Source organism: Strix aluco, chromosome 11 (genome assembly GCF_031877795.1).
Source record: "Strix aluco isolate bStrAlu1 chromosome 11, bStrAlu1.hap1, whole genome shotgun sequence".
NCBI classification, from domain to species: Eukaryota; Metazoa; Chordata; class Aves; order Strigiformes; family Strigidae; genus Strix; species Strix aluco.
This window is the reverse complement of record NC_133941.1, coordinates 7,537,402-7,550,021: the sequence shown is the minus strand read 5'-3', so window position 1 is coordinate 7,550,021 and position 12,620 is coordinate 7,537,402. Positions and strand designations below refer to the sequence as shown.

The 12,620-nt window shown below is 37.3% G+C and overlaps 1 protein-coding gene across 1 annotated transcript in view; it reads left to right on the top strand.

The window, feature by feature from the left end:
* Nucleotides 1-12,620, top strand: part of SUCLG2 (succinate-CoA ligase GDP-forming subunit beta) — a 138,737-nt gene that overhangs the window by 24,841 nt on the left and 101,276 nt on the right. The window contains exon 2 of the mRNA XM_074836051.1: nt 1,064-1,205. Coding sequence (XP_074692152.1) covers nt 1,064-1,205 — 142 coding nt within the window. The remainder of the gene's footprint in view (nt 1-1,063; nt 1,206-12,620) is intronic.

The following is a 12,620-nucleotide window of genomic DNA, read 5'->3' as shown; positions in this document are numbered from 1 at the left end:
AGAAACCAAGAATTGATTGTGGGCTGTCTGCCAGTAGGACAACAGTTTGTTTCTCCATGTGGGAAGAGCATCTTTTGCTGGCACAAAATGGGATTATACCATTGCCAGGAGTCAGCTCCACCTTTGCCATTATGCTATTGCCAGGAGTCAGTGACAGCTCCTTAATTATTGCTTTTGTCTGTAACAGTTTATCCTATATGGAGAATGTGTCCTTTCTTAAAATCATTCTGTTATGATCCTGTGGCTTTTATAGTGTCTATACTCAATGTTTACCTCCAAGACAAGTAAATGTGATGTCTTTATGTTTGTGTATGTGTGTAAAGTTGCCATATCTTTGTGTCCATTATATATATATATTATATATATATTGCGTGCACACACAAGCATCTAAACTGTCCTGTTGAGAATGGAAGGTAAATTCTTCTCCCAGCTGTTGTTGGCATTGCATGGCTGACATGGTTGTGCTAGTGTCCTCAAAAAAATATACTTAGAAGTGCAACCAACTAAGCAGAGATAACAGACCACTGAAAATACATATATTAGTATATAGTTTCCTACGAGATGATGCTAATTCTATGTCAGTTGTTTTTCTCAGATATGCTGCAATATATACATAGAATCAGTCGAAATAATTTTATAGGGAAGAATTATGTAAAATTTAGTGTAAATAAGGATATTTAATATGAAACAATGAATTTGTTCTAAGGTAACAGTCTGTTAATATTTTTATAGCATGGGATAACATAAAAACATAAATAGACTTTGTAGTTCAAGCCAAGTTTGCCAATCTGCGTTGATATTAAATGCGAGACATTTTGTCTAGCCAAGATCACCCATGAGCCTTCTGTAGCTTTTAAAAAATATCTGTAGCTTTCAGAATACTTTGGATGCACAAATGTTAAGAAAAGGCACTTAAGTAAATCAATACATATTTTGCCTTTTCTCTGAAACAGTGTTGTTTAACTGCTGGTTTGAGATAACCATAAGGCAGAAGAGCTCAGTTGGTTGTCTCATGAACTGTTCTTAATGAGCATTATGTTATTTTCCCCTCTTGTTTTTCTAGGCTGTTCAATTAACCCCTAGACGATGGCTGAACCTGCAGGAGTACCAAAGCAAAAAAATAATGGCAGACCATGGGGTTACAGTTCAGAGATTCTTCGTAGCTGATTCTGCAAATGATGCCCTGGAGGCTGCTCAGAGACTAAGTAAGTTGACTGGTAATGGGAGGAACCTGCTTCACCAGATAGCAATCTGGAAAATAAATTGCTTTGTAATAAGTTGTACACAATCTTCAAATTGGTGTTTATTAAAAAGGTTTGATACATTATCCAGACCACAAGTATATGCTTAATTTCATATGTGAACAACAGTTTATAACAGTAACATTTGTTTAGAACTTTATTTCTAAAATGTTTTGTATGCAGCATGTAACACGAAATCTTTAATTCATATTATTTATGTAATTTTGAGTAATTCAGAGTTCAGAATAACATCATGAATGGTTGCTGAGGAAGATTATTTGTTGTTGTATACTTCATATAATTTAAAGAACTGAAGTAAATGAACTTGTGTAAAAAGTTGTTTTCAGACAAAAATTTGCTCTATTAAAAAGCAAAGGAAGAAAAAGGTTGTGGACTCTCCATTTTAAAAGATATTCAGAACCCAGTTGCACACAGTCAGCTTTAGCTGACCCTGCTTTGAGCTGGTGGGTAGGACTGGATGATCTCCAGAAGTTCTTGCAACCTCAACTGTTCTGTCATTCTGTTGCTGAGGAGAGGGGCTCCGAAGAGGAGGATGGCAGCAGGGGACCCTTCTGAAAGCATCAAAAACCCCGCAGCAAAACCACAAGCCGAGAAGGCAGAAGCCCAGGGAAGAGGGAGAGCCTCAAGCCACCTCCCCCCTGAGCAGGAAGAGTGAGCTGGGAACGAGGGCAGCAGGAACTCTGGGCAGAGCCTGGAGTGACGAAGCCCAACGGCCCTACGGCCCTCACGTACAAGAGCAGCCCCCAGGGAGCACGAGCAAGCAGGAGAGTGGCAACAGGGCAGGCAAACAGGGCGTGGAGCCTCAGAAGGGCGTGGGGCGGCAGATGATCTCCAGAAGCTCCCAGAGGGGTAGAAGAGTCTTGGGGCAGGAGTTAGCTGGGCTCATTGAGAGAGCTTTAAACTAGATTTGAAGGGGACAAAACTGGAACTCCCAGACATAAGCCCCAGGGTAGATTACCACAGTCTGTGGGCTGTTGTGCCAGCAACGACCCTCACCCTGCTATCCCAGCGGAGGCAAGGGATGGAGACATGCAGCACAACAAAGATGCAAGGGATATTGATGGATCAGTAACTGTGGTAACACCTGCAAAAGGTCAGGCCAGACTTAAGACCTCTTAAGACTGCAAAAAGGCGCTGGGGACATCAGCCCATCTGAAGTGCGTGTATACCAGTGCACACAGCATGGGTAGCAAACAGGAGGAGCTCGAAGCCATGATGCAATAGGAAAATTATGATGTAGTGACTATTACAGAAACATGGTGGGATGTGTCCCATGATTGGAGTGCGCCAGTTGATGGCTGCAAGCTTTTTAGGAGGGATAGACAAGGAAGGAGAGGCGGTGGGGTGGCGCTGTATGTTAGGGACTGCTACGATTGCTTCGAGCACAAATATAGTGAAGACAGGGTGGAGTGTCTTTGCGTTGTCTTTGAGTCGCGCTGACATAGCGCTGAGGGATATGGTGGAGTTGAGGACTGTCAGTGTTAGGTTAATGGTTGGACTAGATCTTCAAGGTCTTTTCCAACCTTGATGATTCTGTGATTCTATGAAGAAACAAAATATGTACAAGAGAATTATATACATGTATATTTGTTCAGATGTATGTTTGTTCATATGGAGAGAAAAGAAAAGGTGAGTTGAGTTACCTAGTATCACAAAAGGACTGGAGAGTGGCTGGGAGAGAAAACCATGCTTCTGGAGCTTCATTTTTGTTCTCTGACAGCATCCTCATTTTAGGTGGGGTGAACATAAGGATAACGTGGGTCAGAAATGAATTTATTTAATAACTTTTGTATCAAAAGGAAATGTGTTGAAGTATGTTTGTCACCCAGTTGTAACTCTGAAAGAAGTTTTCTACTCCTTAAAGTTAATAGTAGTTTGCATAGTTTTCTTTCCTCTTTTCATTTAACTTTTGCTAATATTAATATATTGCCAAAAAAAAAAATTGTAAAAATTGCCAGAGGCCAGACATTATTATAGTCTAATTGTGTAGTAACAGGAAGGTTTTTGGTTCTATGCTTTACATAACGCATAAGCCACTTAGTTAAATGCATTTTGTTTTTGCACGCTGGAAAGTAAATTAACACAACTTACTCATATCAAAGATCTCATCAGACCTCAAGTAGCTGAATAGGATTAGCATAATGGCTTTCTAAATCTCTGTGATTTTATTAAGGTGATACATTTTTCAGTAATCAAAATCTCTTCTTATGACAACCAGTATATTTAAAATATATTTGAAACAAAAACTTTAAATGCAACTGTTATGGTCATTTGGCAAAATGGAAAATGCTGACACAAAGCAAAAAGCTCATAAAATTTGAGAGTTTCCTCATGACTGTATGTCTGAGAAAATCAAATGCTAACTGAAGTTGTGGCAGGTTTTTCACAAATCTTACAGCACTTAAACTCTCCTCTTCATGATTGAACTCATAAATGGATTGGTCTATCCAATAACTATCACTATTCTCGATCTCTATTACTATTTGGAGAAATAAATTACTCCATTAAGGGCAGTGAACCTCTTCTGTTTTATGATGCCAGATTTATTTTAAATAACCTCTGTAGCTTCCTTACTTTGAAAATCACAGAAATATTGGGTCTATAAAAAACCCCAGCTGTGTTGAAATTTAAATAATCAAAAGTAAAATCTAAGAAAAAAATTATTTGCTAATCAAACTTTATCAGGTAAATTGTATTTTAACTGGGTTGGCTTGTTAAGACTTCAAAAAGTAGAAGTCAGTGGTACCTGTCTCCAATTCATGTGATTGCATTCAACCATGCTGCATTACTGAGCAGTAAAGAATCGTGGTTTATAGTGTGGAAGCTATTTCACGTTGAAATGATTGACACTCCATTGATCCACTAAATAATTAACAACATCCTCGTAATCATTCTGATAGTGTGCTGTCGTTGTACTTCTCACATGCACTTTGAAAACTAAGCATCAAGAACACAAGTTTTGCTACCATGGTCATTGTTGTTCCACGATTTCATCAGATTTATCCTTACGATCCTTCAGACTAGTAGTATCTCTGTCACTCAGGTTTATCTGCACAATTTGATAAGGGCTGCCATCTTCTAAATATATGCAACCATATAAAGTAAAAAGTTATGGGCAAAACAAAAAACTTCAGCCTACAGGAGGCACAGAATATTCCAAAATAAAATAACCAATGGAGGCGTCTTAGGGATGTTTTTGCTAGGCAGGCATTCTGCAGCAAAAGATGGTGAAAGTAGAGGCCAGTCACCCCTGCCAAGTCCTGCTCAAAAATCTGGTGTTTTAGATACTGTATACCACATTGCAGCTGTCCTTAACTTTAGCTTCTGCAAACAAGAAAGGATGCTTGCCAACATATTTTTAAGATAAAAATAGAATAAAGTTATCAAAACTCGGAAGTCAAAGGTTCAGTATTTTTCTTGTGAAAGGAGGTTCTTTCTATAGACCTGTCATCATGAATACAGGAGAAACAATTTTCCTTGATAATCTTAGAGCGTTACATCACTTACATGGGTCTGTGTGTGTGATAAAGGGGTGCAGTTAAAGGGATAGAAATTCCTGACATGGAAGTCTTTACAAAGTCTGGTATTCACAAATTAATTTCACAATTTCACCAACTACTACATGCTTGACAGAGCTGTCTACTGCTGCAGTGCCTGTGGTCATCAATTTTGCTATTGCTGGATTTCCTGTTGATGCAATGGAAAGAGATAGGATTAGATCGTTTTTGCTGCTGTCTTCACTTGTCAGGAAGGTGTTAATGCATGTGTTCTTGAAAGGGTTTGCCTTTATCCAGAATCAGCAGTTTTGTTATAGTTTGCTCATTTCCTCTGTTGCGCTCTCTATTTTTATTAATATGTACACTGAATACACAGAATGTTCATTTTCTCAAAGATTTTCAAAACTTACCAACAGCACAAAAGGCAGTCTACAAGGAATTTTTAATGGAATTAAAGGATTGGGGGTTTTTTTCTTCTAAGATAAGAATGGCAGATGTGAGGAAAATTAAAATGACATCACTAATACTGACTTCAAAAGAACTTGTACACAATAAGGAATACAGAATTAGGCTCCAAGGAATTCATTGCCTTCTATGTGCTAAGCAATTTTGAGGTGTAACTCTTGTAGAGAAGATGGTATTTACAGAATACCAAGAAATGCAGTCACAAACGGTTTTGTGTTTCATGTTAAAATTCCTAGGTTTTCAAGAGAGGAAAGCAAAAGACGTTGGGCTGTTTTGCTGTAACAGTATGGCATTGCTTGATCTGCCATCTGAAGAAACACAACCTGTAAACACGTTACAGTTCTCGTGCAGCTATTTAACAGAACAAAGTGAAATATTTGGGAGCTGAGTTTTTGCCTGAAACGTAAGATCATCTGACGGTTCCTGCATTAACTCTCAAGTCTTCTGACCTGATTCTCACCTAATGCAGTGGTATGCTGAGGGCTTGTTTAGCCAGAGAATGCATTTCCTTTCTTGCTATTCGTTTTCCTTGTACTGCAGTGTTGATATAAGGAAAAAATCGTTATATATGCATATGTATACCCACGCTATCAGGCAGTGCACATTTCCATTGCTTGTAGTGGGCAGATGCACTGTGCATCGTTTCGGGGTCCATCATTTTCTCTCGCCTTCTCCACTAGAGGCCCTTAAGTCTGCTTCAGCTCCTGCTCTGTTCTTTATGTTCTGCCTGATGGAGAAGTTATTAAGGGAACCATCATTTTAAACTAGTAGGTGGACAAAGCTGAGAGGGATTATAATTCTGCTGGAGGGTGTTACTATGTACTGTCAATTGGCTCTTTGAATCAGTAGAGAACTTACAGAGGTGGTTGAAAATGCTGACAATCCTAAATGGATGCTGGAAGCTTGGCATGCGTTGCTTTTTCTGATTTTTAACAAAAGCAATAGAGTGCTGCCCGTTGCCACTTAGAGTGTTTCATTACGTTTAGGAATCAGTCAGGTGCAGTGTTCACACTCTATCACAGAGAAATGCAATTGAATTGAGTGCAAGGCTTTTATTCACTCTTCTTTAAAAAAATGTATAACAAAATATAGTCTCTGCATGTCCTATTTCTATTGCCTTATGCATGAGGGAACTCATAAAATTCGGCTTTGGACTGAAGGCATGCTTTTTATATCAGGCTGGAGAGGTAAACATGTATTTTATAAAGAACAGAAGAGGTTTATTGAAGCCTCTTTCCATGAGTTCATTTACCTGTCACCTATTATTCACTATTTTTTAGAATATTGAAAGAGTTCTCAGTCATGTGATTACCAGTCTCCTTCCTATCTAAGCCTACTGTTTTTTTTCCCCTTGGCTATATTTAATTTAGATGGAAGACTGCATTTTTAGACGTTTAGATCCCTTATCTGAAAGTTCATCTCTCCAATACAAGTTGGGAAAACCACTTGAAATCAATTTGTTTAGAAGGAATCAAAAATTGATCTTTAGTTTGGTAATGTCCTTTTTGTATAGAATATGAAGAAATTGTTGGTGATAATGCCGTCTGCATTTAATCTATGCTTTTATGTTAGGAAAAATGAAAAAGATCCTTGAACCTCACCTTTCCGAGGATAATAGAAACATGAATTTAGCTTTTTTGTTATACCAGGAAGAGCTTTGCTATAAGTACCCCATACAGTCCAGCCCTCTGTTGTTAAAGTTGTATTTAAGTAACTTAATTTGCTCCTCAATCTTTGAGTTTGTTGTCTACTTAGCTGATTCTTTTTACTGTTATCATGTGCTTTGCTTATATGATTTAATTCCCTTTCTTCTCTCCATCAGGATAGGTAGGAGAGGAATTGCCTCCTTCAGCCTTTCTGTGATTTCTGTATTTCTTTCCATTGTATGGTTCACTGAGTAGTAATAGTTTTTCACCTGTGCGTAATGAGTTATTTCTCAAAAAACCCTATGTACTTGGTGGTTATAACTAGTTATTTTTTAGAGCACCTTGGATTATGCTTCTCTGCATATGTTGAAAAATCACACATTGCTGAAATAGCGTTCCATGGAGCTGTACACAAAGAACTTGCTCGCTGTTAAGGAACAGCTCTCCCATAAGTCCTCTTATTTTCTCTGACAGCTTTTATTAAAGTTCCTTATACTTAAATTATGGCTTTCTGAAACTATCCTTTCAGGCAAAATAATGCTATAAGTTATTGACTAATATGATTCTATTCTCAAATGGGTAAGTATTTGGAAAACAACCTTTTAAATTTAATAGAAAACTAGCAGTGGATGAGCTGCCTTTGGACCACATTCAGCATTACTGAGCATGAGTAATTCTCAGTTCCGTTTAGCAGGTTTTCAGTTAATGGATTTTGCCTTGTCTGAGTGGTGAAATCTAAGACTTAGAGGGATTCTGCATTTTCCTGCAACTTCTCAATATTAAGAAATATCTGTTAATACTCTGTTACTCCCAGTCTTCATAGGCACCTCTTGAATGCATCTATTTGAAAGCTTCACAAAATTTGCCATTGTCTGTGGTTTTACCCTGTTTCTGTCCTTTGTTCAATTTCCTAGTGTTTCTTCGAGCCCCTTCCCTTATTGTATCCATTTTCTCTTGTTTCTTATGAGTTCTGGTTGAGAAAAGCCTCTTCCTTTTTTGTGCTAAACAGTCAGTTGTATCTTACCCAACTTAAATATTTAGCAGTTGTATACTGCTAAAAGCCACTGTATGTTTGTGCATTCTTTTTTTTTTTTGCTTGCTGAAGTGCTTTGCTTAGACCGCCATTTACTTCACATAGCGGTCATAGAAATTAATGTTTCTGTGTATGATCAGAAAACAAATAATGATTGCTAACAGTTCAAATAATATTTTTTCTATATTTGTCCACTTTGAAATGGTTTTATTTTTGGAAAAGTTTTCCAAATTTAATTGTCGTGCCAACAATTTTAAAAATCTAATTTTTGTCTGAAAGTGATGAATATAATAAATTAGAGTAAAAGTTATGAAGGCAATGTTTGTTGCAGTTATTTAAAGTATTTTTTTGTAGGAGGCTTAATAATCAATATGTTGGTGATCCAATTTTTTTATCCCATCTACTGGATGAAAAAATCAGTCATGGGAAATCAGAGGAGTTAGGAAAGGTGTGAAAGAGTTGTCTTCACTGAAACCTGCTTTACTAAGGATGTTGTTATAAGGTCGTGGCAAATTTGCTGTGATATAGCTGTAGTGCAAAGCTGGAGTATAGTACCTATTCCATAGTAGCTCTTTTTATGGATGTTCTTCTTTTGCTCTCAGATTGCTTTTGGGTGCTTTAACTTAATCTGTCCTGGAAGGTAAACCACACAAAGGCACAATTAAGGTGGAACTAGGGTTTCCATTTAAGGATTTCATATGCAATGGCTGTTTGCACTGCTGTGTAGCAGGACCTTTCTCCCTGGACACGAGCCCTAAAATACTATTGCTTTCTCCTCCTTGTGTACATGTTTTGTTTGGTTGGTTTTGAATCTTGTAATTCCTGCTTGTTCTCCCTCCCCCTTCCTTCCCTCCTTTCTCAGTGTTTCATGCTAAGAAACTTTATTTCACAGAGGCTGCTGAGAAGTGGCAAGATTTTAAGCGCAGCAGTATTTAAGCAGAGCATTATTGTTGGTAAACCCTGCAAGGGGTCTCTGGCTTAGCTTTACTGTGTGCCTCATTCCCCCTCTTCAGCTTAGTAGTGTTTTTCCACATAACCCCTTGGCACCTGTGTGAAAAACAGGCAGCTGTCTAACAACACACACATTTGTTGGTAATGGCCACATGTGTTGCATCCTGCATGCCAGAAGAACAGGCAGAAAAACTTCCAGCTTCCCTAACTGTGATTTTGAGTTTTATTCTTTTTGAAACAAAATTAATAAAAGATTTGTCAAAGCTTACCCCTGGGTATTGTGTTGTTTCAAGCAGAACCTTTCCGTTTCAAGTTAAATTACAAATTGTTGCTTTTTTAATATTTTAGATATGGAAATTCTTTGAAGGACCCTCCATCTCCTGAGGAATTACAGAAATAGTTAATTTCAAATTCACTGTTATGAAAAACAAATCTGTATTTTTTTCTTATCTGTTGCCTTTGTTAGAAAATTACATGCCGAGTGTGAGTCAGTAAATGCAAGCTTGAGACTGCTTACAGTAGTTGGGTATTTTATAACCATTCTTTGTCACTGAATGTCTTCATATTCAATAGATTTATAGTAATATGAGTAATGGCTAGGGGGCTAACAAATCAAAATCTCATTTCAGATGTTTGACACTAATGTGCTGAGTTATTGTTCTCTGTGTTGGATTTCTGATCAAATTACAAAAATAGCTACTTGGAAGTAACAACAGAAAGTAAAAAATACTCTAGAAATGAGGTACTGAGTTTTATATTTAATGTGTGCCATAGAAAGCGGTCATTTACAAATTCCAGTTCTGTTAAATATATTAGTGGATTTTTGTTTATAAAAGAAGGAGGTGACAGAAGCCATAGCTCTTGATTCAGGAATTTTAACAGGTGGTAAAAAATGGAAAATTTCACAAGGAAGGTACAAGATGACTGCTGGTATTATTCCAGACTTGTCACACCATATTTTATAGTTCTTCAAGGTAGTTTTGCAGCTGCAAAACAATAACCAGATGCATAATTGAGAAGCAGCTGCATGAAATTTTCATTTTTTTATGCATAAAATCAGAACCATTAGACACGCTTTATGTATAAGGTATGAAACACCAAACAACATTGTTTTCTCTGCAGTACTAGCAGCTGTGTAAAGGAGAGAAATCACACCTTCTACACTCTCTAGATGCCCATCTGCTTCTAAATATTTGGGGGCCAATTACTGAAACCAAATTTCTTTCTTTTGTTTTTCCTTGTTTGTTACTCTGGCTTATGTTGGAATGTATGTGGTAAAGCATTTGCTTTGGTTTTAATTTGTAAAATCCTGTTGTAAAAATCCATCTGTGACACTAAATAGTAATGTTTTTTTTCAAATCACCTGTACTTATAGCTGCTGCTTTTATCCGAATGCCACAGTGTATCCCCTTCTGGGAATGCCCATTCCTGAGGAAGATAAATGAGTGATGCTGTTTGTTTAGGATTCTGCCATCACTGACTGCATGGGTTTCAAAGCAGAACTGAATAAAAATTTTTCATTTGTTATAAACTACAGTACTGTTGAAAGAACTACCAGCTTGTTTGAACAATCATTTAGTTGGCACTTGTATTTTAACAAACTATATGGGACAAGGTATAAAATATTGGTTATTGTCCAGAAGCCATGTGTCACTTTCACGTGAGAATTCTTCTCTTACTTTCTGTGAAGCCTGATGTGTGTATGTATTTGAAAGAAATCTATGTGTTGATAGTTTTGGTAACAAATACTGCAAAAATAAAGGGTGTAACCTGTGATGAAAAGACCAGATTGTCAGCTGGTCTAGTTTTTCCTTCCTGGGCCTCATTCCTATGGTGGTGAGATCTTTGGGGTGACTCTGATCAGAAGAATCGTCCTTTTCTTTATGTGGTATAAACCCTCAGCGGGACACATGTTTTAGGTATTAATTTTGAAATAGTGTTTATTAGAAACTCAAAATGAGGTGACAAAGCTTCTGAGATTGATAAGTCTGCACTATGTAGTGCTGCATCTTCTATGTGATCAGTCTCATTATGTAATCCCTGGTGTAAGGGTCTCAGATACATAATTGACGCTTATGTCTGTAAAATGTGGGGTCTGGGGTTTTTACTTTAAACTTTTTCATGGCAGTACTAGTAGCTAAATCGTGTTTAATTGAATTAGTATAAAATCTAAGAGTGGAAGATAGAAGTCTAGAGACGAGGATAATTTACAATTAGCCACTTTTTGTAGTGTCTGTTAGGTCCTTGCTAGGCAAAATTCTTTCATGTGGTCAGCAGTTTGGTGGTAATTTCTTCAAAGAAATATATAATCTCTTCCCTCCTCCATACAATGAACATTTTTATCCTTGAAACTGATTTTATTTGAGGCTGCGGTTTCATCTGCAAAGGGGGCAAATACGGCGTTAGCTCTGGTTACCCCCTCATTGCTCCTAGATGTATGGCGAGATCTTTCATTTTGTAGTTGGGCCTCCGATAACTGGCACCATAAAGAACAGGAAGAACTGGGCTAGATTTTTAGAGAGTAAAACTGGGAAACTTTACAGTGAGGTTTTGAGTACTGATATGTTCCTTCAAATTAATAGTTAAACTTATACTCAAAAAACAGCTCTTACTTAGATGCTTGTCTTTAACTGAATTCAGATTTATTGCTCCATCTTTTAGCATTTCTTTTGTTCAGTGTTTAAAACAATAGTTCTGGTTATTGCCCTACTTTGATACTGTTGTAATTTCCCTGATCTCCAGGTGACACAGCGTGCAGCAGGAAGGTACTATTGTTAGATAACCACTTTCCGTATATAATTCAGTTGGGGAAGTTGCATTTTTTTAATCTGTCAATTGTTTCTGTTAAATTTGTTATACCTTTTGTCTTTATGGAATAGGTGGTGGTTTAGGATGGGCTGTGATTGATGTGTAAGGATATTAGCTTGTACGTTTGTTATAAAAGCACATGGGTTTGTACCAAGCCAGAAATCTTCTCTCACAGCTGGCCTTTCAACTTATATAAAGCTCAGAGAACACACAGTATACAGCCTCCATACTGTGATTCCCTTCCCCTCTTTTCTTCCCTCAGCCTCCTTCAGTCTATGAAATAATCTTGACTGGTATTTTGCAGAGGTTAGTATGACTTGCAAGAGCTTGTTTTATCTTTAAAGTTGGGAGCAATTTACAAGCTGATATTCTGAATAAATCAGCAGTTGAGAAGTATGATCATAAGAGGCTGTGATTTTTTTTATTTTTTTTTTTTGGGGGGGGGTAGATAATCTCTACCTAAAATGGTAGAGCAGTTTTTGAAGCTGAGGATGTTCTGACATTTCGTTAATCTGCTACTTCATATTTGAGAAAGTGCTGTGAATTTAAAATATGTTTATCTACATTTCTTCAAATATTTGCAGTTTAAGAAAAGTAAAATATTTCACCACACTTATGAATATGAAATGTGTCTTTGTAGCCCTGCTGGATTCAATTGGGAGATATTATCTGACTCCCTGCATCACAGTATATTTTAAATGAGGCTCTAACCCTTGAGAATGTCATGACAAAAAACATTTAGTGAGAATCATGTTCCAGAAGTTCCAGAAGTTAGTTATGCTCTTATTTTAAGTGATTTTTGTTTTATTAAGAAAAATCTGAAGTTGACAGTTTTACCTATATGTGGTATACTCTACCCTGTCCTACAGTTAAAGTCAGCTATTGTTTCTTGCGTCATTATGAAGGAGAACATTTTTCTTGCACCTCCCCTGGGCTTGGTTGGACTGCTCACCTGAGT